General features: G+C 38.9%; 2 protein-coding genes across 8 annotated transcripts in view; one reads left to right on the forward strand and one right to left on the reverse strand.

Moving 5' to 3' along the window:
* Positions 1–4,689, forward strand: part of ECT2L (epithelial cell transforming 2 like) — an 80,307-nt gene extending 75,618 nt beyond the window's left edge. For both annotated transcript variants that reach the window (XM_030316454.1, XM_032593257.1), the window contains exons 23-24: positions 2,950–3,122; positions 4,562–4,689. In XM_030316454.1, coding sequence (XP_030172314.1) covers positions 2,950–3,122; positions 4,562–4,689 — 301 coding nt within the window. The remainder of the gene's footprint in view (positions 1–2,949; positions 3,123–4,561) is intronic.
* Positions 4,690–5,727: 1,038 nt separating this feature from the next.
* Positions 5,728–24,965, reverse strand: part of REPS1 (RALBP1 associated Eps domain containing 1) — a 90,689-nt gene continuing 71,451 nt past the window's right edge. For 3 of the 6 annotated variants that reach the window (XM_030316462.1, XM_030316459.1, XM_030316458.1), the window contains 10 exons: positions 20,463–20,550; positions 19,161–19,262; positions 17,354–17,426; positions 15,917–16,035; positions 15,031–15,095; positions 12,697–12,882; positions 11,629–11,724; positions 9,824–9,972; positions 9,021–9,126; positions 5,728–7,014 (listed from right to left, as the gene is read on the reverse strand). In XM_030316462.1, coding sequence (XP_030172322.1) covers positions 6,946–7,014; positions 9,021–9,126; positions 9,824–9,972; positions 11,629–11,724; positions 12,697–12,882; positions 15,031–15,095; positions 15,917–16,035; positions 17,354–17,426; positions 19,161–19,262; positions 20,463–20,550 — 1,053 coding nt within the window. In that variant the 3' untranslated portion in view covers positions 5,728–6,945. The remainder of the gene's footprint in view (positions 7,015–9,020; positions 9,127–9,823; positions 9,973–11,628; positions 11,725–12,696; positions 12,883–15,030; positions 15,096–15,916; positions 16,036–17,353; positions 17,427–19,160; positions 19,263–20,462; positions 20,551–24,965) is intronic. The other 3 variants (XM_030316463.1, XM_030316461.1, XM_030316464.1) reach the window with 2 other exon arrangements.

Consider the following 24,965-nt stretch of genomic DNA (forward strand, 5'->3'; position numbering starts at 1 on the left):
ACCAAGTTAAAACTTATTAGAAATGTTTGCTCGTCTTGCGGAACATTCGCAGAACGTCACTCACAATCCAAGGTTTTACTGTATTTTAAACAAAATTCTTACAAATCAGGTTGAAATAACAGAAGCCTCTTTGTGCGTTTTCAAGCCCGTTTCCCTGTTCATGTCCTCTGATTGCAAGTGGCCTCAACTACGAGTTAATGTGCCCGCTCCTTCCCTTCCCTGGGCCACCTAACCACTCACCTGCTCCAAGTGGGTCACAAAACTGGAATTCTTTCATTTACCTCCACTTTCAATATTACCCCTTCCAAAGGTAAAAAGTGATCATTTACCAAAGCAGACACTCCTTTCAAAGCCACTTCTTTAAATCAAACTTGTATGCATGTTCTCTGATAATTGAGATAAAACAGAAAAATCTTATTATAGCTTTGAACATTTTTCTAAACTGGTTACGATAGGAAAAATAATTGTTATCAGTAATATGGTAAAATGAATGCCAAAAAAGGGCAAGAATATGGGTGTTCTTTACCTATTTAAAGTGGTCATTCACCACATGTAGACCATTAGATACAGACTTTATCTGTATAAATGTTATCTCCTGCCTTTCCTGCTTCCTCTCTCCCTCACCCCTATTGTCAGAATACCCTATCAACTTGACCTAGAATATTGTTTCTTGCAAGCACCCCAACTCTTTCCAGCCTAAATCATAATCACATAGAAATGGGAAGGGAATGTGTGAAAAAGAAAAAGCTGGCTTATGGTTGGGTGACCACAGCTCTTCTATTTAACCACACATCTAACACAACCTGTATTTCCTAATACTCTCCAAAAAGCTGAATCTGAAGCATCGTACTCCTTAAAAAATGTCTAACTCCCGGAACCAGTCCTTTGCCTAGCTTGACGTGGTTGTAACCAATAAATCATTTAAATGCTTCACTGTTCAAAATGTGGTCTGCACATCAGCATCATCTATTAGATGAGCTGAAAACCGGTTAGATTTTAGAAATGTAGAAATTCGCAGAGCTACTGTAGCTCTACACTAAAATTAGCATTTTAACAAAATTCTCCAGGTAATTTCGATGGACATTAAAGTTTGTACCACGAGGTGTGCCTGGTTGGCTCAGTTGAACGTCCAACTTCGGCTCAGGTCGTATCTCACGGTTCACGGGTTTGAGCTCCGTATGGAGCTTGCTGCTGTCAGCGCAGAGCCTGCTTTGGATCCTCTGTCCCCACCCCCCCATCTGCCCCTCCCCCACCCTCTCTCAAAAATAAATAAAAATGTTAAAAAAAACATTTGTGCTATGTACAAGCCAGAACCATTGTATAAAATGGATTCTAAATGGTAATTATAGCAGCTTTTAGGGACAGCAATCTGGAAGTTTTCGATAAAAATACATAAACCCTGTGACCAATCAATCCAACCCCCTAAAACGTATCTGATAGAAATAACAGCATGTAAGGGATTTGTTTACATGTAAAGATCGGTTTATTGGAACACCGCTCATAGTGACAACAAAGAACTAGTGAAAGGAAGGAGAGAGAAAGGGAAGGGAGGAAAAAGACCCAGGCCTGTAAACAAAACCAATGTGCATCAAAAGGGCTACCCACACCATAAAGTATTAGTTGGCCATTAAAAAGGATAAATTAAAGCCATTCCAGTTAACTTGAAGTGATTTCCATTGTGGACAAAAGCAGGAAAAAAGTGTGACTAATATTTCCATTTTTGTAAAACAATGGCAACGTATCTATAAATAGATGTGTATATTCGTGCATATGCGTGTGATTACCTGAGCGGGGAAGAAAATGAAGAAAGCCAGGTACTAGCTTGGTGACTTGGATAAATTGAATGTAGGGAGGAGGGAGCCAAGCAAAAAGAAAAAGTGACCAAAAAGTACACTTAAAAAAACCAAGGGTATGGACTGATGTCATCTTAGCATTTATGTAAAACTTGATGTGGATGTTCATAGACAATTTAAAAATTAAACAAAGATGATTGAGATAAAAAATGAAGAGACTTCCTGTGAACATCAAGCCTGTAAAGTGACTCCCTTTCTTGGAGTAACTGAGGATTGCTGGTTTTTGGTTATCCTTCCGTAAAACCCTGAGCCGGCTTCACTTAGCCAGTCCTGGTGTGTGGGGAGGGGGACGCCGGGGACACTGTGTTTGGGGGGAGGCGCGGCTCCCCTGGCTCTTCCCCAACCCGTTGCTCGATTCTCTGCTGAGAAGTCCTACTAGAGCACACTGGCACCTACCAGACACAGAGACCCGGCTCCAGCAACACAACAGCAAAGAGGGTCAGAGACGGGGGTGGACGTCACGTATTGCCTGTTGATAAACCATCGCAGCAATCTCAGTGAAAATGAAGAGCCGCTTAACCTTTCATACCGATGAAGTGTAGCATCTATTGATTTCCCTCCAATCAAAATTAGAGAAATTCGAATTTCCTACCTAGCAGTTCAATGCATTTGTCCCCGCTTTGTGCTTAAGACACCTTGTGCCACACCGGTTCTTGTGTTTTTCTCTACCCCAAACTGTTGTTACCCTTAAAGATGAAACCAAACAAAAACTTACTTTCCCGATTACCCAAATACTTCAAACATTAAAATACCAAACTTGACCGAAGTTTGAAAACACAGCTTTCGCACAATTCATGTCATAAAGGAGGAAGAGTTCAACGTCCATTTCCCCACACTGATTGACCACTTGGCCAATGAGTAAGTTCAGACCATTCCGTCAAGGCACCTTGAGGCCCACCCACAGCCCTGGTCTGAGAGACAGGAGGGACTATTCACATCTGAGAGACAGAAGGGACTACACAGAACTTCAACCAGCCATTCCAAAGGTCTGCAGTGGGCAAAAGCCTTGACAACTGGCTTATCAATGCAAAGATGAGGAATTGTGTAACAAAGCATGTATGTATGTATACGTAATCCTCCTTCACTTTTAACACAGGACCTACGAACACACCCGTGATCTCAGTCTTTTTCTCTTCAATGATGCACTACTCGTTTCGAGTCGGGGCACATCTCATACTCCGTTTGAAAGGACTTCAAAATCAACCTACCAGTTCATTGCGTCGGTGGCTCTTCATAGGTTACTTGTAGAGGATATTCCAGATTCCAAATGTATGTATTCTTTTTCTTCCAAGAGTTAAATACCTTCAGAAAACTGTATTATATAATGCTCATTAACTATGAAAATATAAAAGTGGGAAAAGGACTGGGATTTTAATTTGCAAGTTTGCTGATAATTATCCAAATGTTTTTTAGGTTTCATTAATGTAAACTTTCATCTATTAGAAATAGCAAAAGAAAGGAATGCTTGCATTTTCAAATGTGAACCCTACATATTAGGAAAACAATTTCAAAAATCACAAAGGGAGGCATGAACGAACATCATCTTGAGTTCTTTGAAGCAATTGACAGGAGAGCTGGAGCCCTCATAACCACTACTGGCTACTTCTTGTAAATGCTACAATTTTAGATTATTATCCATCACTTTTCCATTTTACTGGGACTCTACACTGCCTATACTTGCTACTATTTTAGATTTCTATCTACATTCCCATTCCACTAGGACTGAGTGATTATTACAGATCTGTGCACCTTTTATTCCTTAAATTCATATTCAAGTTGAAAGTTCTTCTGTAATTAACAGATTTGCCAAGGATGTTTAGTAACAAACATTTCATTCATTAATAACCTCAATAGAACTATCGTCTGTTACAAAAAGAAATCCTACTTAAAAACACTACTGTGCCTAGTTTTAGTTATTATCCTGCACTCTACTTCCCAAGCTTAGAAGGATCTTTCTCTTTCCTCAATTTCTATTAGGCCAGACAATCTGGCCAATATTTTTCACTGCATGTCAAGGCAGGACGTAAGGATAAAGCTGGAACCAAGATCTTAGAGAAGGAACTCAATTAAAAGGGATGCTTCCCATTAGTGTTAGCCCCATTTTAAATCTGAGCCTGAAAAAAGATGAACACCAAAGGTGAAAATAAATATTTCCACCTAGAAGACAAACTCAGATAACCTGAGTTAAGCTGTCTATAATCACTGGGAATGGTTAAGGAGGGTGGGATGTCTGCTTTCACCTCCCCTTAGTAAGCTCTTCCCTGTGTCAAAACATCATTCTATAACCTGCTAGGCGGTTGGCACTCAAGTACGTAACTGGCTTAATTCTGACACCGGCCTTCAAACCGGCGTGGTGCAGGCCTAGGTCTCACATCTCTACCTGCACCAGCTCTTAGTGCAGACCTTACTGATTCCAGTTCTTCTGGAGTGGCCGAGACAAAAAATTAAGGACCATTACATCATCTACCATTTAGTCTTTAAAAGTAACTGCTAATTACAGTTGAACAATTACAAAGACAAAAGTTATTTTAGATATCTAAATTATTCAGTATTTTTAGGAACTTATATTCTAAACTGGATTTGTATTTGTTGGAATCCCTTTTTAGTTTTCAAAAAATTCTCAAAGTGACTTGGTCAATTCTTGAATTTTAAAACATTTTGATTGTGACCTGCCAACATTAATTAGTATACCTCAAATATTTTTACAGATATCAGGAATGCATTTATTGTTCAAGGTCCAAAACGTGAATGGGTTTGTGCTACAGAGGCTGGGGACGACAAATTCCTATGGTTGTCAGCACTCCAACATGCCATCAAAAGCAGTTTGGACAAGTGAGAAAACATTCTGGGTGCTAATTCTCCCTGGCAAACACAATGTATTTTCTATTCCAGAAGATCCAGCAGGAAGCAGAATGACGATTTGTCACGGATGATAGGAGAACGAACTAGGGTGATCCCTAGGGACTTCAGTCCCTCCTAACTTTTAAGCTTTATCATCCATGTTCAACTATGTGAAATGTACAGTAACAATTTGAGTCCAAAATTTTGAAGCACTTCTTTTGGTAGTTATTTTCATAGACAATATTATTTTGATTAATTTGAAAGTTTTATTTTGTGATCTAATGAAAAACAAAATTGGAATAAAAAGCGTTTTTTAAATGATCAGTTTAGAGAAATATTTTGTTGGTGACTTATCATATCTTTATAAATTTTCATGATATAATTGATTTAGAAATGTGTATAAGTAATATAAATAACTTAAAAACTTGTCGTCTATATCCTTAATATGAATGTAGTCCTCCAGAGAGCATTAAAAACAAACCACTACAAAGCACTAAAAAGTTTTCTGTGACTCTTAAGTGTTTTTTGGTTGCAAACTTCAAAATTTTCTCTTTCTTTCTTTCTTTGGCTTCAAAATTAAAATTTTAGACCTACCAAGTAAGTTTTAAAAAGTTAAATTAGACATTGTTAAATTAGAAGGCTGGTGGGAAAAAAAAAAAAACATCTAAGAAACAAAAATAAAGGAAGTAAGACAATTCTGTTTTAAGAGAAACAGCAAAATAGGTGTTGAGTAGTTTTCCGTGTCTTTAAAAGGCCTTCATTCAATTATTTAACAAACTGAAGCCATAACCTGTTAGCTACCTGGAAACTTTTGCTGATGTATGCAGTAATAATATTTTTCACTTAAAGTAGATATTAATATTGGAAGCTTTCAGTTGTCACTTTCCTGTTTCATATTCTCCTTTAAGATAATAATAAAATGTACTAGTACAGTCTAGGATTGTGAACTGGGCTATATTAAACATCTTTAATAAACACATAGATTCCTTCTAATTCTTGAAAACTTAAATTCTTGTTAAAAAATATACAGAAGTTAAATATTGTGGTGTTTTATTAGTGTAAAATCACACTTTGATTCTGTCATGATATATCCATGCAGCTTAACATCTTGATCCGACAGACAGAATAAACCATTAAAGAGAACATCTGTTGTTGGTCAGCAGTGAATGCAAATTTACAAATGTGATCAAAATGTATTTATCATATAATGTAAAACAAATTCTAAGACAGTATATCATTCTTAATAGGGCACACCTCAGAAGCTCCGTTAATAGGAAAAAACCTGTCTCTATGGTGAAAGAATGAAGGACAGGATAGCTGAAGGTAAAACTGGAAATCTCAAGAAATTTCCATTTATTCTGTGATAATTAATGCCCTCAGAAGTTTTAAAACATTATTACCTGAAAATAATCCCTGTAGTGACTGATAAGCATAAGCTTCTAACTGAGAGTCAAGTGCATAAATCATGCAAAAAATGGTGATGTTTGCAAGTGGACGGTACTTATGTTGTTGGTGGTTTCAACGCTTTCCCTTCCCTTCTAGGAGACAAATAAGAAAGGCCTGGCTTCGTAGCTATCTTGTAAGTTTACATGACTGCTGAGTCAAAACCTCACACACGAAAATTTTAAGTTACTGGTAAAATGGCTCAAATTTTCACAAGAGAAATGATAAATTCTGACCCCCAAGTGGACATGGAAGAACCTGAAAGTGCCACATGACTCCTGAAGACTGCTGATTAGGGTTAAAGAGTGCCTCATGCAATATAGTTCTTTCGAATAAAAAAATTCAGTAGGAGACTCATTTTAAAGATTTTTACAAAAAAACCCATAGGTTGCTTTATGTAAACCTAAAAGACAACTTGACAATTCATTTAATTTTGTCTCCCCTTTTGCAAATATTTCAGTCTGTGCTTGAGATATAAACGGGAAGGCCGTTCTGTAAATCAAATCAGTGTGAGGTTCTGGCCACGTAAGTGCACTGGACCCATGTTCCGAGTTCCTGATGCTACGGAGTAAAGAAGAGTGGGCTGTGCCAACAAAAACAATATAACCTCCAGAAAAAGTCATCCTGACCCTTTTATTGTTGAAATTAAAAAATAAAAGATACTTAAATACAGGTGAACATATAGGGCAAAACAGAATCATAAAATTCAATGTTGAATTAAGCAGTGAGCTGACTGTCTGGGTCTCCAAATTGGCTTGGACCCAGAACTGCTTAAAAATGGGTATGTTCACAGTTAACGGCAATTGGCTTATAGGTGAGAGAACGGTCGAAGTTGTTCCAGTTGAACTTCCAGAGAAATTCTCTCCTCAAGAACATCCTGAGAAAAGATGCAAAGCTAAGTTATATTTCAAAGTACACAAAAATGAAGGCACATATACAACAACTAAGCATCAAGAAAACAATTTAAACTTGTGATGAAGGGATAGTCATTCATATTTTAAAAGGATACCTCACTTGAGAAAAGTAGTTTCTTTAAATGTACACAAAATTAAGATACGATCTTAACTGAAATCTTTTTCTTACAAAATAAATCAGGGTAATAAAATGTTTTTTAATTATTAGAAAAGCCAAAATTTGCAAATGATGGCTATTCATGCATGCATTTTGCATAAAACCTACCCCCTGCAGTAACAGCTGATGAATCAATTAAACAGATTCTTTCTCCTGGTGATATCTGGTCATAAAAACTCCTGAACCTCATCTGAGTTTCAGTTTCACAAAGAATAAATCTATTTTGCAATCAGAATTTCTAGTCACTGTTGATTCTGAGCCGTCTTTTCAGACAGCCAGGAAATTCTAACTCACCTGCTTTGTTTTTTCTTTTTCTCGATCACCCTGATAGTATCGTGTTTTAACCAGAGCTACCTCTTCCTATTTCATATCATACTTCTTTTTTCTGTTCTCAGATATAGTGAGAAAAGTGATTTTTAACATAGCTTCTATATAGATGTTTCTATAGGCTTCCTTAGTTCTTCAGAAAAACATGTGCTGATAAGATTTCCATCGTCAAGATATGGTAAGCAAGCTTGTTCTCAGTTTTACATTCTTCCTTTACAACAGACCAAATTCATAACCATAGACTACAAATCTCTTCTTTGATCAAAGAGTTGTACAAAAATACCATTCATTCACAGGTATTTATCAAGTGCCTAACATGCGCTAGGTTTTGGGGATGGAGACAATACGGTTGTGAGTTTATCTAGGGGAGCCCCAGTTTATTTCTGATGTCCTGGCCTACACATTAACACATCCCTCTCTCTTTTCTCTGAAAAGTATTTTGATTTGGACAATGTATTACGGTCGCCCTGAGCAGAAAATATGCTTTACTCTCAGTGAGTTCATTTTAGTAGGCCAGAGAGACAAATGTGCCATAGACAGTAATTCCAGATAGTGTGATAAATGCTAGATGAGGGATATAAACAGAATGTTTTGGGAACGAACTAACTCTGCATTTATTTTACAAATTTCGTAATTCAATTTATACTTCCACAGACTCTTTTCTCATCTTTGTGGTTTACAACCTTGCTACGCGAACTGAGAGCAACAGTCATCATCTGGAAGCTTATGAGAAATGCAGAATTCTCAAGGCCCATGCCATACCTAATATGAACCAGAACTTGCATTTTAACATGACCCCTGATTAACTGTGTACATGTTAAGATTTGAGAGCCACTGGTTTACAAGACATGAATATTTAATAATGTTGATAAACCATAAATGATTCTGGCTAATTTTTATTTGGAGGGATTCAAAGAAATCACACTAGTAAGAAAAACAAACCCATTCCTCTCAAGTACAGTTGACAGGAGTACACGCTGGCCATAAGCAGCGTTTCTACTGAAGGCTAGTCTTTTCTCTTCCACATGTGACATGATCTAAATTGTCCGCATCCTCCTTCTTCTTTAGACCTGTTTGAGTCCCTTTAATAGATTCTGAGTTGTCTTTGATAAAAGGATAAACTAACAATACTCAAATCATCTTAGAATTCAGTAAGAGCATAGAGAACCATGTCTATGATCTTGGAGGTACCTGAGGTCACGACATTTCCTCTCTAGGGTTTCATTATGAAAGTTCAGGAATATTACAGAAATGGTGATGCCATATATATGTAGGGTATGGCAATCAGACCAGAATTGAATATGCAAAATTCCTTCTACTATGAAAAGGTTCAAAGGCGTAAAGAACATTTTCGATAACTCGTTTGTTTCTCTTGCTACCTGGGAAGTTCCATATAGCCTATGAATTGCTGGATCACTTCTAAGTTCCTATTAACTCTAAGATGTTTTGAGTCCATGGAAGTTCCCCAGCAGAGATTCAGAATACCTTTAATTGTTGCTGCAATTCACTGTTCAATCTGGCCAAAACTGTATTGGTTTCCTTATTGCGTCTAATTGATGCCTGAATTGCTTTCTTATCTTTCCCAACAGACCTGAAAAGATAAAGAGGGTAAGAAAACATGACTTTCATTTCTTATCTTTAAATTCTCTCATTCTTCCCTGACCTATCACTAAATCCAGAAAGTAGAAGAGCATCTTTTGCCTTAATGGCATAGTTCAACCTCACTTGCTTGGTTTCAGTGGTCAGCCAGAAGTATCAAAGCTTAATTATTATTGTTTTAATTGTTCTTCTTCTGTAGAACTCATCAGCAACCCTCTTCTGTATACAACCACACAGTAAATATTTTAAATTTGTGGGTCATATGGTTTCTGCAGCATATTCTTGTTTTGTTTTGTTTTTTTTTCCTTTCTCTTGGCTCTTCTCTTCTTTACACAAATGTGAAAGCCTTAGTTCTGGGACTTACAAAAACAGGCCATGGGATGAATTTGGCGCACAAGCCCCTGAGTCAGCTGGATCTAAGACAACCGTAGTTAAAATATTAGTGTTGTTCTACACTATCAATTTTTTAAAAATCTGCTCAAGGGTTTGCGTTTGGGTTTTAAAATGGAATTGAACTTAATAATAGAAAGAGGAAAAGTGGAAAGCATATTACACCTGCTCATAAAAGAGAAAATGCTTAAAGAGGAGAAGCTGAGAACCTCTGCTCAACTAAAGAGCTAGTCTGATAATTTAATTGCTGTGCTTTTTGTTACTAGTAATTACATTTGTTTCAGAACTACTCTGATTACCTAGGAATAGAAGGCTGTGATGCAAGAACAGCAGCTAAGACACCGGTCTTTTGTGTATGTTCATCAACTTCTGGCCTTAATTCATCTTCTGATTTTAATCTTCTGCGAACAGGTTTAGGTGGTGGCGCAAGGGGTGTTGTGCCTTTGCTCTGGAAGAGAAGAATTCCGTCAACAAGGAGCATGTCCTGAAGACATTCACGGTTAATGAGCACTTCACCAACATCATTTGCTTTCTTTAAACTGCTTATTTTCCAAAAATTAAAAGTCATCTGTCCCACTTTAAAACAATTTATACAGATGTAACCACAGCTAAGTTACATTTCAATAGGAGAGGCTGTTGACATCACAATTGTGAATGTACCTAACAAGATACTCTTTTAAAAAGGGCAACAGGAGTTCCTTGAGTCCCAAATCTGACTCAAAACTATAATATTCACAGTTTAAATGTTAACAAGAAACATGCTCAATATATATACCTGTTTAATAAGTATAAAAGGGAGTCTCCAGAAATATGTATCCATTATCCTAGGATTTCCTACTCAAAAATACTAAAATATACCAATAATAAAGCAATTTATAAAGAAGTAGAAAGCTAGGCAATACTTTAAAACTCATAACTAAAATGCACAATAATTGTAACTTTTTAAATGTTTATTTTGGGTGGGGGGAGAGAGAGAGAGAGAATGCGCACATGCGTGTGACAGCATGAGCGGGGAGGGCAGAGAGAGAGGGAGACACAGAATCTGAGGCAGGATCCAGGCTCCAAGCTGTCAGCACAGAGCCCGCTGTGGGGCTCGAACCCACAAACCGTGAGATCATGACCTGCCCCGAAGTCGGACGCTTAACCGACTGAGCCCCCCAGGAGCCCCAGTAATTTGTAACTCTTGAATACAAGTGGACATTTTGTTGGAAACTGAGATTCGAATATGGTATTTTGGCATTTACCATAACCTGATTTGATCTGTTCATAGATAAAAATGAGAATCAACTGCCATATCTTTGGTTAAGTGCTATGTGTTGCTGTGAGCTGACAAAAACACACTATTAAAAAACATCACAGAAATACGGTACAAACTAAGGTGTCCAGAAAGCACAATTTAAGCACTTTCAGAGGCACGTGCTGTAATAACTACTGGGAATATCTGGATGAGAACAGAAAAAAAAAAAAATTACCAAGACTTTTCTCTGAACCGAAAAATATGCCAGTATCTGTAATTTACTTTGAAATGCAAAAAACAGATACGAAAAACTGATGTAGATAAAGGACGGAGAGATACATGACAATGCAAGTACAGGAAACTGGTAATGGTACGGTCAAGTGTGGGTTTTTTGATGTATATAACGTAAAATTCTCTCAACTTCACCGTGTGTGTAGAAATTTTCATGAAATGTGCTGGGGAAAAAATAATCCCCAAAACGGTCAAGAAGAAGAGCCCAGAGCATAACATTCTTCAAGGGTTGACCATTTTTCCCTATGACACTTAAGACTGCAATAAAACAAACTGAATGTGACCAATAAGGAAGCTCTATTTTATGCATGTGAACAATGTAGTAACAGGAGTTCTGAGAACCTATGGTCTATGCTGGATGACAGACTATTATCTCCCAGAATTTTTAAACGGGCAGACCTTGTTCTGAGACCGACTCAGTATATTACAGTTCTGGCAGTGGGTGGGTTAGGCTGCTCTACGGTTAACTTTATTTCTAAGATTTCTGTCAGTTTTAAAATCTTACAAAGTAAAAATGACGTCACGTAACATTTTACATGTACAAAATAACAATATTACACAAGACTTGTCGCCTACCACACTGGCAGGAGCACCAGCAGCTGTCTTCTCTTCAATTTTACTATCTGTTTTGGCAACTCGAAGAGAACTTGCAGGATCAGAAGCTTTTTCAACCTAGAGATGAATATATTATCATTCCTAACTATATGTAATCAGTATAAAATTATGCATAAATACATATGTTAACAAATCAGAGAGTGAAATACTAAGAAAATGTTCAGTCTGATAATAAGGGACTTGAGAAAACCCCGTACAATGACTATTCTGTCCTACAGAAAGGCAGGGAGCAGGGAAGGTGACAGGTCTCTGAGGGAGAAGGGGAGGGCTGAGAATGCAGCCCGGCACAGTCTGGAAAATTCTTGCGGTTGGGGGAGCGGATGCCTCCACCCCAGAGAGCCGAGTACCCAATGCCCTGGGCACACCTGGACTTCCCCTCAGGCTCGCCCTGCCTTCCTGGAGGCACAGCCCACACACCTAGAGGCCCCAAGGCTAGGCAGAAAGTTACAGGCTTGAAGAAGCGGCTAGTAGAAAATTTCCCATGGATCGGATCTGTAAGAAGCTTTAATAAGTCTCTCCAACTTCACATTTACGTTTAGTGAAGTCGGGAATCCCTAGAGAAGTTCTTGCCCCTAGAACTAAACAGAATCTCCTGGAACGCTGCTGTCTAACTGAAGTGACTTACTGTCACACAAATGGAGTGTAGCTATGGTAACCACAGCCACTTATTACACGGAAATCTTCACCAAATCACACATCAGACGCTCAGCATTAAGAAGCAAGCCCCTGAGCAGTGTTTCAGCCATGACCAGATGGTTGTGTTTGTATCTTTTCACACGACAACTAACTTCCACGCAGATTCTCATTCTTATTATTGCAACCAGCAGGTGTCGAAGACCAATTAAAAAAATTAAGAAGCACAGACCTAGGGAACAGAAATCCTCTAGAGCAGCAGCAGAAGATATTTTATTCACTCGTGTCCATTCTAGTATCTACTTTTTAGAGGCTCCTCTGTTTACAGACCTACTTATGAATATAATGTGGGAAGCGTTTCCCAGCAGAAAATCAGCTAAGCCCTTGAAAACTCACCGGTAAGACCTCTGCATGTTTCTCGGCTTCATCTTCTTGTTCTTCATTTACGTTTGATGCAGCAAATACTTCAAACTGGCTGAAATCTGCAAAATTTGGTTGTTCTGGTATCTGCTGAGGTGAGGTACTAGTATGAGTTATTAGGCCATCGGCATCCACTGGGCGATGCACAACGGGACCAGGAGCCTGCACGATGGTTTAGGAGGGAGGAACACACATTAGTGTATCACTGGCAGAAACCTTCTTTGAAAATACATTGTACAAATAACCTTGTTACCTGTAAATTCAGGGAGGTGAGCTACAGTAGCATCTAGCCTCTAAAAAACTGTAAGTGACATGCTGAGACACTCAAAAGGTTAAGATGACAAACTTTCAATAAAAAAAGATACTTTTAGGGGCAGCTGGGTGGCTCAGGTGGTTAAGCGTCCGACTCATGAGATCAAACCCGGCTGGGCTCTGCGTTGACAGCACGGAGCCTGCTTGGGATTCTCTCCCCGCGCCCCCCTCCATGCCCCCCGGCCCCTGCTTGCCCTCGCTCTCAAAATAAGTAAGTTTTTAAAGGAGATTTAAAAAAAAGATACTTTTACAAAATTCTTATTACAAAGAAAGTACATCCGAGGACAGGGAGGGTCTGGCCCTACTCCCAGATTCTCCGCTTGTGTCTTTTTTTTTTTTTTAATCGGGCCACTGCACAACAGTTTGTGCTTTAAAAAAGTTACTTTTATTAAAACAATGTTCCATCATATTTCTAAAAAGGTTACATTAAAGTGTGAAAACCACCACTCTAACTATTCTCCCAGTACTTTGGCATTACTTCCCTTCAATTTTCTTCCACTCCTCTGCCAGAGCAATCCTCTAAAATCTTCAACCCAAAAATACATTTATTGAGGATCTAACTTTTGGCCAAGCACTATGGAAATAACAGCAAACAAAAAAATAAGGCCCATGACCTAATGAAGCAGATAGTCTAGTGCAGGATAAGAGCAAGAAAACAAGGAATTAAAATACACTGTGAGCAGTTTTATTGTGATGGAAGTACAGGACAACACAGGAATAAACCTGCAGTCTCTTCCCTGCTTATCCGTTAAAAATTCTCCATCTCCTGTAAGAAAAACTCTTGATCTGGAGATGCTCTGCCCCTTCCCCGTGTCCACAGTTTCATTCCCCATCACTCCGGTTGCACAGAACTAACTCATCTTCCCTTGATTATGCTAGGCAATGTCATTCCTTCTGATTGGAGGGCCCTCTCCCCAAGAAACACTACTTCATCTCTCAAGTCTTTGCTTAAAGCCTTACTTCCTTCGTTTTACTTACACCTTTTCAACGTGACCCTTGACTTCACTAGCTAGTAAAGCTGTGGCGAAGCATTTTACAAATGCGCCTGGAGCAGCACTTGTCCTGTAATTGTTGTTTATAGGTCTGTCTTCCCCGCTGGACTGGTTCTTGAATCAAGTGGCCACCTCCCTGGGTTTCCAGTTTAACCCAATATATATTTTCGCTAGTGCTTGAGGTAAAATACACACTAAAATCTTCAAATTTCAGTATCTTACTCGTAAAGACTAAGAAACCATCTTTTTAACTTCAAATAACCAACTTCATTGTAAGGATCTAACCCAGAAAAATCAACCGAATTCATTCATGTAAAAGGTAGTCAGCTAGCCAGTCTCATAAAACTAACAGCTATAATCGAGAATCTTAGAACAGATTAGACGGAAACAATTTCTACCTGGCAGGGATACAGAGGTCATCTAACACTTCCTCTACTGCTGGAATAACATCGCCAGAGAGATGCAGTGAGGGCACTGAGGTGCTGCTAGATCCAGGACATAAACGGACATCTCCTGTCGCCCAACCTGTTGTTCTTTCCACTAAACCTTCCTTTATCAAGACATTATCATTTGGTCCACTTTTAAGCTTCTTTCAAAAGATAACTCCAATCATTATTCTTGACTTCCAAACAAGACTTAGCTTCTCTGAATGAAATGTTCATTAAGAATGACAATTAGAGGAGCGCCTGGGTAGCTCAGTCGGTTGAGCGTCTGACTCTGGCTCAGGTCATGATCTTGCGGTTCGTGGGTTCGAGCCCCGCGTGGGGCTCTGTGCTGACAGCTCGGAGCCCGGAGCCTGCTTCGGATTCTGTGTCTCCCTCTCTCTCTGCCCCTCCCTTGCTCACACTCTGTGTGTGTCTCTCTCTCTCTCAAAAATAAACATTTAAAAAAAAAAAAAAAAGAATGACAATTAGGTAATTCCTGATGTTCAAAGTAATTCTAGAGTAGCAGTGAACGCCTAACAGATAAGACCACCCAGTAATGGAAGCACCGAAGGATTGATTACCTGTGAGGGCTGTGGCCTTGGAGGCACTGCAGGAGGGTGGGCAACAACCCCAGCCTGTTGTTGTCCTGAGTAAACACACAAGTTGTCTTTTTAGTAAATACACACTTTGCTAGTACAACCAACAGGTGGAGTGAATGTGATCAAATGATGAAGATTTGTAAGAATGTTTGGTAAGTACTAGAAGGCATTTACTATCCTGTAAAACTATCTACATAGGACTTAATAACCAAGCCTCATGGCCCTTTCTCAGACCTCGTTTCTCTTGTTCTCTGCACGAGACAGGCGTGACATGCTTGTTTCCGTAATACTATACCATCTTGGCTTTCTTCTGAATGCTCTTCTATTTCTGAATGCTCTTGAGCTATAAAATACGCAGACGTCCAAATTTTCTTTTTTCATTCATTCTATATCGTTTCTATGTAAATGATTCCCAAATAATACAATCTTTCTTAACCCACAAGTCCAATAGCCTGTTACTATGTCCCCTTTTCCTCATCACTCCAAACTCATAATGTCCAAAACAGAACATCTTCATCGCCTGGTCCTAACTTTTCTATTTTGATCAACATAATAACAATACAACCAGTTATATAGAAATTAAAACATTGGAGTAAGTTGTATGTCTTCTCTCTCCTCTGTCAGCTTTCCCTCCTTAATCTCTCTCCACATGGTTGTTTTAAACTCTCTGGTGGCATCTCTCAGGTTCCCATCTTTTATCATTTTAACTCAATCACATTAAGAAAAAAAATTCCTCTCACTTGACACCTTTTAAATTCAAAATTCTTCTTCAGATAAAAAAATGAGACATATTAAGAGAAAAGAAAATAAAATGTTGTGCTCTTTAATGAACTTTAGAATCAAATGATTTTATGGTCTTCTGACCCACCTGTGGTGACTGCAAAGGTCCGATTCATATCTAAAGATGATGATCTAGAATGAGAAGGCTGAGGCCTTGGAGGGGGAGGAGGCGGTGCAGTGTTATCAGGCGACGTTCCAGAATGAGACCTACAAAATCCACCCATTACACTTCGTGATGCTACTGGTATTGGAGCTTTCTTCTTTTTAAGCATTCAACTTGGCTAAGCAGCAAAGGATCTCACTGGTGTGACATTTTCTCAAGTAGGTATGACAAGTATACCAATGAATAAAGAGAAGACTTTCTGATATACGTTAAACAAAAAATTATTTAATGGGGCAAATACCCTTTTATTATAAAGGATAATTATACATTTAAAAAATCTGAAAAGAAAGTTATTAACATGAATTCAAGGTAGACTGAAAACCTAGTAATGGTTTTCCCATTCCATTAAAGGTAATATTAGTTTGAAAAATCATTTTCAAGAAAGAGAGACTTCACTTTCAGATATGGTTAGCTTTCAACTTATTTAAAGTTTGAAGTTTGGGAAAGTGAAGCAGAATCTTGCTCAACTATCTGAGGTGACCATTCCTGTGTCTCCACAGGCCATCTCATCGTATAGGGGACTGTCCTCATTTTCGACCCCCCCCCCAGAGATTCACTTTTTTGCCACCGAAGTCTTTTGTATTCTGAAAAAGAGTCTCACGGACTCTGACAATCTGCTCCTCACTTATAGGGATAAAAAGGAGAATAAAACTCAAGATGACTGAGAACTCTAAGATATACAGAAAGAATTATATGAAGAAGCAGGCTTTGACTCAAGAAGCTCTTCTGAGATTCTGTGTTACTTGTCACTATATACATCCTCCAGGCACGTGGCCAAAGGATACTGAGCATGTATAACAGGAGAGGGGAAAAAGATGCTCCTGTCCTGTCCACGGATTTTAGTGGATGGTTAAGTTAAGCCCTTGTAGACAAATCCCTAGCCACCTTCACCCTATCCCACACCTTTTCTATTTGTGTCTGAAAAGTTCTATGTCACGCAAATCTTCAGGGAGGGTAGGTAGCCCAACATGAGGGTGTGCCATCTAGAAAGATGGCATCTCAAAACAGAATTGCTGACACTTGCCACCAAGGCTTTAAAAGAAAATCTGTACCTCTAGTACTTATTTAGACTCTCAGCTGTTTACCTTCACAAAGGACTACCTTAAACTGCTAATGCTACTACAGCACTTCCTAAACCTTCCAGAGACTACCGCGGGGTAAGATAAGGGTTCCTTTTGTTTTCCTACTAGAGTTGGAAAGAATCGAAATCATTTCCCTTCTACATAAACCAGGAGGCAACCTAACAGCGTTCAGAGAACTGAAGAATAGAGGAAAATAATGTATACTTGGTTCTAAAATAATTCTCAATATTACAATGTGACAACATATTTCATGTGTTTTTTTATTGACAGAAATACTGACCTTTGATGAGTTACATTGTTTCCAAGCTGTTCTGGGTCCGAAGTAAAAGAGTCTGAACTACTGTACCCATCTGCTGATAAATGGAATATACCCTATTTAATAATAATTTTTTATTCACTTTTTACTCTAGATACTCTAAACAAGTATGATAATTATTACTTCAAATCAGAGACATTTAAAGACTGGCTAATAGCTTAAGAGTTCATCCTAGTGTCGTTAAATGGTAACAATTAAATATAAATCAAATAAATCATGGCATATTTACACAACAAAATACTATGCACACGGAACAAGTTATAATCTAGAGAAGTTAATGTAAATAGGAATAAAAAATATGCATAGACCACAATAAAACTTATGAAATTAGCCAGAGGTTCACCATTTTTCGCCTGAGAAAGTATCACTGCCAATTCCTCAAACTCTTATGAGGAGCAGAGAACTCCAGAGGCAGCCTAATGGTTGTGATACAGTAACAGATTTTAAAACAGAAACTCCAGGGTCGATCTGAAGGAACACTAATACTACTCCACACTTTCAAGGATTATAAATTAAAGGGACTGGTTATTTGGTTTAGTTTCATTTCAAAATGTACCCCGTTCCTTTTTCTCATCAAATAACTGAATTGTTTAATTCTACAGGAATGATACTAAAACTACCCGATTTCCACTTGGATGTTCTAACAGGCACCTCAAACCGGAGATGTCCAAAAGTCAACTTCCAATCTTCCCCAACAAACCTACTCTTATCACAGCCTTCCTCAGTTCCTAGTCTCTCAGGCCAAAATTCCCTGAATCGCCCTTGACCTCTCACCCCCATCCTCGATCACACAGGTAAGCAAGTCCCACGTACTTTCCCCACCAAACAGCGTCAGAAGCTGACCGTTTCTCAGCACTCCCACTGCTACCACTCCAGGCCAGGCTGTCATCTTCTCTCACCTGTATTATTCTAATATAGTCTAAATATTATTCTATTATTTCCCTGTTTTGACTCTTGCTTTCTTCACGCCTGTTACCAATACAGCAGCCAGAGTGATCCTGTTAAAAAATAAAGGTCAACCACATACTTCTTCGTTCAAAACCTTCTAATGGCTTTTCATCTCATTCAGTAAGAGCCATTCTTACACTGTTCCCTGATGACTACTCTAAACCAGGGCTTCACATGTGCCCTTTCCTGTGCCTTAAACGTCCTTCCTTCAGATATTCAAAGCTGAATCCCTCATCTCCTTCAAATTTTAACCCAAGTGTCATCTTCTGGTAAGGTCTTCTTTGACTACCTTATTTAAAAATGTCACTTCCTCTTCCCTTTCCCAGCTTTATCCTTATCCACTGTGTTAATTATCTCCTAAGATACGAGCTCCTTTTTTTTTTTAAACTAAGTTTTTCTTTTACACCCCCTACCGAATGTAAGCTCCACTAGGGCAAAGATTTTTTTTTTTTTCTGTTTTAACTGCTGAATCCCCAGTGTCTAGAACAGAGCCTGGCACACAGTATTCCATTAACACAGGCTGCATAAATGAATGTATACACAATTTACTGAGAGAGAAAGAGAAAGGAGCTGGTGGGAGGAGTCATGGACTAAACGTGGCTAACCGAGAGGGATGGCAAACAGAAAGCCTGCCTGGAAGCAGGTCCAGGAGGCAATGAGCAACCATTTACCCATCTAGAGGGTAGGAGGTGTCAAAGGGTTGACTAATCTCTACTTTATTCAGTAAAGGTAATATGAAATAGCTACACATTTGAATTATTCAGACTCTAAACTGAGACTCAATCAACTTCAAATGGAAGCTGTAATGCTATTTTTCACTTACCTACAGTATTTCCAGAAGCAAATTTCACCGATGAATTTATCTTACTTTCCTCTGACAGGTCAGACGTTTTCACAAGTAATGGGCTAGTGGGATTAGTATGATCTAGTAGAGAATTAATAGGTGAAAGTACAAGACCTGAATTAATACATTCATAAACCTCAGAGTTCAAGACTTCATTTAGGTATTTCACAGAAGTAGCAGGTATGCCATGAGATATAAGACAAAATAGTATTTTTAATAAAATATAAGCTTATTTATATAGAATTTAGTTTCCTGCCGTAACAGAAGATACTTTATAACAGAAGAGTCAAGTTGTATGTGCATACTTCATTAATCTTATCCCCTTCAGGGTAATTAAACAAAGCACTCCACATATGGTTGTAAAGTAAGTAGTTTATGGGGTGACTGGGTGGCGGCTCAGTCATTTAAGCATCCAATTCTTGATTTTAGCTCAGGTTACGATCCCAGGGTGGTGGGATCGAGCCCCGTGTCATCCTCCCTGCCAAGCATGGAACTTGCTTACGATATTCTCTCTCTCTCTCTCTCTCTCTCTCTCAATCTCTCTCTCTCCCCCTGCCCCTCCCATGTACACAATCTTTCTCTCTAAAAAAAAAAAAAAGGTAATTTATAATGCTGATTTATATACAAAATAAATATACCTCTGAGAAGCCCTAACTAAAACATTTAATCTAAAGTAAGGAGAGGGGCGCCTGGGTGGCTCAGTCGGTTGAGCGTCCGACTTCGGCTCAGGTCATGATCTCGCAGTTCGTGAGTTTGAGCCCCACATCGGGCTCTGTGCTGACAGCTTGGAGCCTGGAGCCTGCTTCGGGATTCTGTGTCTCCCTGTCTCCCTGCCCCTCCCCTGCTCATGCTCTGTCTCTCTCTGTCTCTCAAAAATGAATAAACGTTAAAAACAAAAAATTTAAAGTAGGGAGAAACTTCAAGAGTTCAAGCAAAACATACAATTTTAAAGCTAAAATTTATTTTAACCGTAAACCTCTTTGGTTAAAATCCCAACACGCTTAAAATGTGAATTCACACCAGTTATCATAAAAACCCACAGGGTGTTGGAACGCCACATATGCCAAGAGTCTTTCCTTTAAGACTTTGTAATATAAACTCAACTGATACAAGATGAAAAGCACATACACGCCCGCATGTATATGCATGCTTGCAGAAAGGACTATGTTAAAAAACAGACAATGATGAACTAGACGTGAACCCCCGAAAAGGAACTGTGCGTTTAGTTGCCGCTAACCGCCAACCGGAGCCCGGCCCGGCAGCAGGCAGCAGCCCTCTCACCGCTGCCGGTTCTTTTCAGCTCCATCTCCTGCATGTGGATCTTGCTCGGAGTCATGCGGATGGGAACCGGATGCACGATAGCGGTGTCCTGCAGGCACACGGGAAACACAGACTTTACATCACAAGTGCCACGCCGACACCACGAAACGGTAAAAACTGACGACACTTTAAAAACTGGTGGACAGACTTTCTCATTCATGCGAAGGCAAGCGCGAAAATTAATTTCTTAATGGAACGTTTCAGAATTATAGCGAAAAGTCCAGTTCACTCTGCGTGCCTAACATTCTGGTTTCTTTGACAAAAAATACACTTTAGCTTGAGTGGTTATGGTTTGAGTGAAAAGAAGATCCGTGAAACTACCACTGAAGACAATAATCGAAGGCAGAGTGTGAGACGATCTCATGAAATTATACGAATTTGAACCTTTGAGGTTAAAGTGAATAACTATTTTGTGAGAACCCAAACACTTAACAGATTGAACTCTTTCACTAAACTGCTGAAAAAAAATGGACATTTACTTCTTCCTATACAAAACAAAGGTAATAATCCTTGCTATATTTTAACAGTAGGCACGACACGTACTTTCTACAGGTTAGTTCTACAGAACTGTTTAAAAAACTTGCACAAAGGCATGCGTTTTTTAAGAGGAATAAGACTCCTACTCTCAACATTTTCACATTTTTCTTAAACCTTTTCATGACTGTAATACATCTGAAATCCCTTCGTGAGTGGCAAGTGTAGTTAAAGGAGTAAGGAAACTGGCCAAACAGACCTCCGAAAAGAACGAAAAGAGCAAAGTAAGAAGAGAGGATGGAGACAAGCCTCTCGGAAAGAGAAGAGAAGGAGAAAGGTGCATCTGGGTACGAGGCAGACCTGGCCCTGGCAGCTGAGACCCACAGGGGAGGGACCAGAATGGGATCAAGCATTTGGCTGAATAGCAACTGACCAGTACTGCTAGGGGGCTCAGTTCCTTCTATGAAGACTCAGTTCCTATTTTGTGTGTGCTCCTACTAAAGACTAAACTTGAGATCCTGAAATTTCAGATATCTAGTTATGAGTTATGTTTATGATTTAGTGTGAAGGATCAGGACTTTTCAGTTTAAGTCAGACACGATTTTTGGTTGAGAGTAGCAGGCGACACGAAGCCTCTGCTAGACAAAGTTCAGTTCCATGACACTGTCTCTTGTTTGACAGGTCTCCCTGGCTTACTCTCGTAATCTCTACATCCAACCAATTTATGACAAATGAATTTTTTGTTGCAATTGTACTGATACACCCATTCGTAGCAATTTTCTGCCCCCATACCAGCAAGGCTCTGGACAAAGTTCGAACATTTCCTCTACAACTCTAAAATCACAGTTATAAATATGAATACATATGTGGATACAAGTTTAGATTTCTCATATAATAAAGAGTCATTCTCAGGGAAATATTTTAACAATACACGTAAGATGGTCTTTGTTGTATTTACAGTTATAAAAAACATGGCTTTAGGGGATAAATACTACTTTCTTAACTCGCAATGTTAGTGGCAGAAATAAATGCCATGAGAATCAGAATTTAACCTCGTAAGGCAAGGTCAAAGGAGAAAAAAATGATAGTTCGTGAGATAAGTTCTTAACTCCAAACCCCAAACTAGGAAAAAACAAGCAAAAAAACCTTCTTAGATGTTTTAATATTCATCTAATATATATTTTGCGTGTGTATAAAATCAGATACATAGAACTTGTAACAGTTGGAACGATTAAGTAGCCTTTTCATATATTTCCAGTACACTCCATGGAAGTCACGATAATGATCCCAAGAAAAGAAAATCATGAATGTTCTATTCATCCTCCAAATAATTTCTGTTAAGTTTCTGTGCCAGCAAATCAATTCTGGGTCACATACTTCAGTCATGCGACCACTGGTTGCCGGGAGCCCGCAACGGCTGTACCCACTGTAGGACAAGGCGGCCCCTCGCAGGGCTTTACACAGATGACAGGCCTAACCTACAACTGCCGTATGTGTCAGAAGCTTCGCTTGTGATTGAGACTTGCAGCAGGACAGAGAGCTTTGCCTCTGAGCATTTCCACATCCAAATCAAGAACCGTGAACGCCTACAGGCTTCTGAATCCTGAGCCATAAGATGCCAAAGTAACACCTTCTCTGCTCCAAATTAGCATCCCCAAATTTACAGAGAAAAAAGTAGGAAGACTGACTAGCAGGCTCTGCCCAGTTTCTTCCACCTACTAAAATCACCTCATCACCTCTAGGAAACTCATTCCTAATCACTTATGGCACATTTGTGTCATATATTTGGACATCTGATTTCATGTACACATTTTAAATATATTATGCTCATTTATCTGTAGTTTCCACTTGCCTTAAATCCCATTATCCTGTCTGAACCCAGTCTGCCTACTTTCCACTTCTGTGTCACTTACCAGCTTGCTCTCTCTTGTTCCCATTGATCCGTCACATTGTTTCCTGCCTGAGTGATCTTCCCTAACTGCCTTTCTCACCTCATCTTGTCACGGCACTCCCGGCTGGCTCCTCGTGTCTAGGAGATTAAGTTCAGATCCCTGGTCTAGCACACAAAGTTCTTCCCAGTCTGGTTTCAACCCTTAGCCCCATCATTCGAATCGCCAACCACATGTCTACCCTATACTCTTGCCACTTAGCAGATCTGCTTGTGATATTCTCTCTGCTTGGGATGCCCTTGTCCACTCCTGCCAATTCAGAGTTTCACTCAAACCTCAGCATACAAACATAACCTCTTTTGTGAAAACTTGCCCAAATACACTGGGTTGAGTGAGCTCACAGTATTCTGCCCACAATCCTGCTCACGACTATATATGATAATTATCACAATCAGCTGTATTATAACCATCAACTTATAATGATTAAGCTGTGGTCTACTTAAGACTGGAATTTGTGTGTGTGTGTGTGTGTGTGCGTGCGTGACATTTTACACCCCTAGGGAGTATCAGAGGCACTTAGAAGGGGGCCCCACCAAACCAGGTGAGTTGGCTGGGCATAATCTGTAAGCAAACTACACTTCCTTTTTATACCCTGAATTACTCAGAAGTTCGGCGGCACTCAAGATCAGGCATACATCATGGCAAAGACTAGAGCATTACACTTCTCATCAGTCTAGAATTTAGTAGCAGAAGCAGATTCTACCAGAGGCTATTAATGATAAAGTAGTTCAACAAAAGCAATCAAGTTTCTGGAAATGAGCTATCAGAAACTCAATTCCACCACAATTCTGGGAGCCTAAAAATTACCCATCTCAGTGTGCATGTGGGGTCACTGTACTGTGTGATATAGATGTCTCTACATGCTACAGAGAAGTGTGGAGCTTTTCACAGACTTTCACCTTGTTGAGTGAATGGCTAATTATAATTTTTAGCTTTTAAAAACCATTCCATTAAATGTTTCCAACACTGTAAGGTATGTAAATGCATATTAGAACTGCAGTGGTATTTTTCTCTTAGGCGACTCTCTTCTAATCTGTGTGGACCTTACTTACTCACTTGTAATTATTTATTGAAGCCTTGCAAAGGATCATTTGGGATTGTGGGTATAGGCTGTGTTCTGTAGAAGACAGTACGCCAGATAAGCATTGAGCGAAGGGTAAGAACTTATTAGATCCTCGATGGGAGCAGGGCATTTTCCTAATGCCAGGTTTAAAGTGAGATTACTAGTTGGGGAACAAAGTTTAGATTTAAGTTTAGCACCGTAACAGAAAAAAGATATTTCTAGGTACCAGATTATAAATAGTTAAGACTGCCAACTTTATCAAGTTTAGAGATCTAAATTCAAGTTAAAAATAGCAATTAACAATTTCCTAGAACCTCCTGCCACACTGAAGATAAAAACATAAAGTGTGGAGCCATATCATTTTCAACACTAGAGCCAGAATTCATAAATTTGGGTATTTTTTTCCAAAAGGTTACAAGAACATCAATATTATGAAGTCAAATATTTCCTGGCATTTCCTGCCAGTCATGACTCAATTTATTTTGCCTCTGAGTTTTATATTTTTATACATAATGTTCTTTCTTGGCCTGACAAAAAATCGTCATACCATGATTATTTTCACCTCTCTTAAGGGATAGAGAATAAAACAGAGCATTTCTTTATTGCTACATCAAACTTGCCTTCTCAAAAAGGGACTTCCACTAAGTATTTTAAATAAAAATAACTTGACTAAGTAGGAGACAAGAATAATATGGAGAAATAAAACTTAGAGCAAAGGTAAACTGTCTTTCAGCTCATAGCACCTGTCACTTCCCAAAAGACCTTAATTACAGCCCTAATAAGCAGCAGAAATTATATTTTGTTTTTTTATTCCTCCTTAATTTTCAGATCAAAACTGAAGATTAATGCCCTCAAAACAGCAGTAAGAGAAGCAAAAGGCAGATGATCTACATAGTTAATGAACTATGAAACAGACACTTAAAACACTTCCATAAGTTATCTGTTTTCAATATAACAGCATCCTCACTATTTCACAGA

The sequence above is a fragment of the Lynx canadensis genome, chromosome B2 (assembly GCF_007474595.2).
Source record: "Lynx canadensis isolate LIC74 chromosome B2, mLynCan4.pri.v2, whole genome shotgun sequence".
In the NCBI taxonomy this organism is placed as follows: domain Eukaryota; kingdom Metazoa; phylum Chordata; class Mammalia; order Carnivora; family Felidae; genus Lynx; species Lynx canadensis.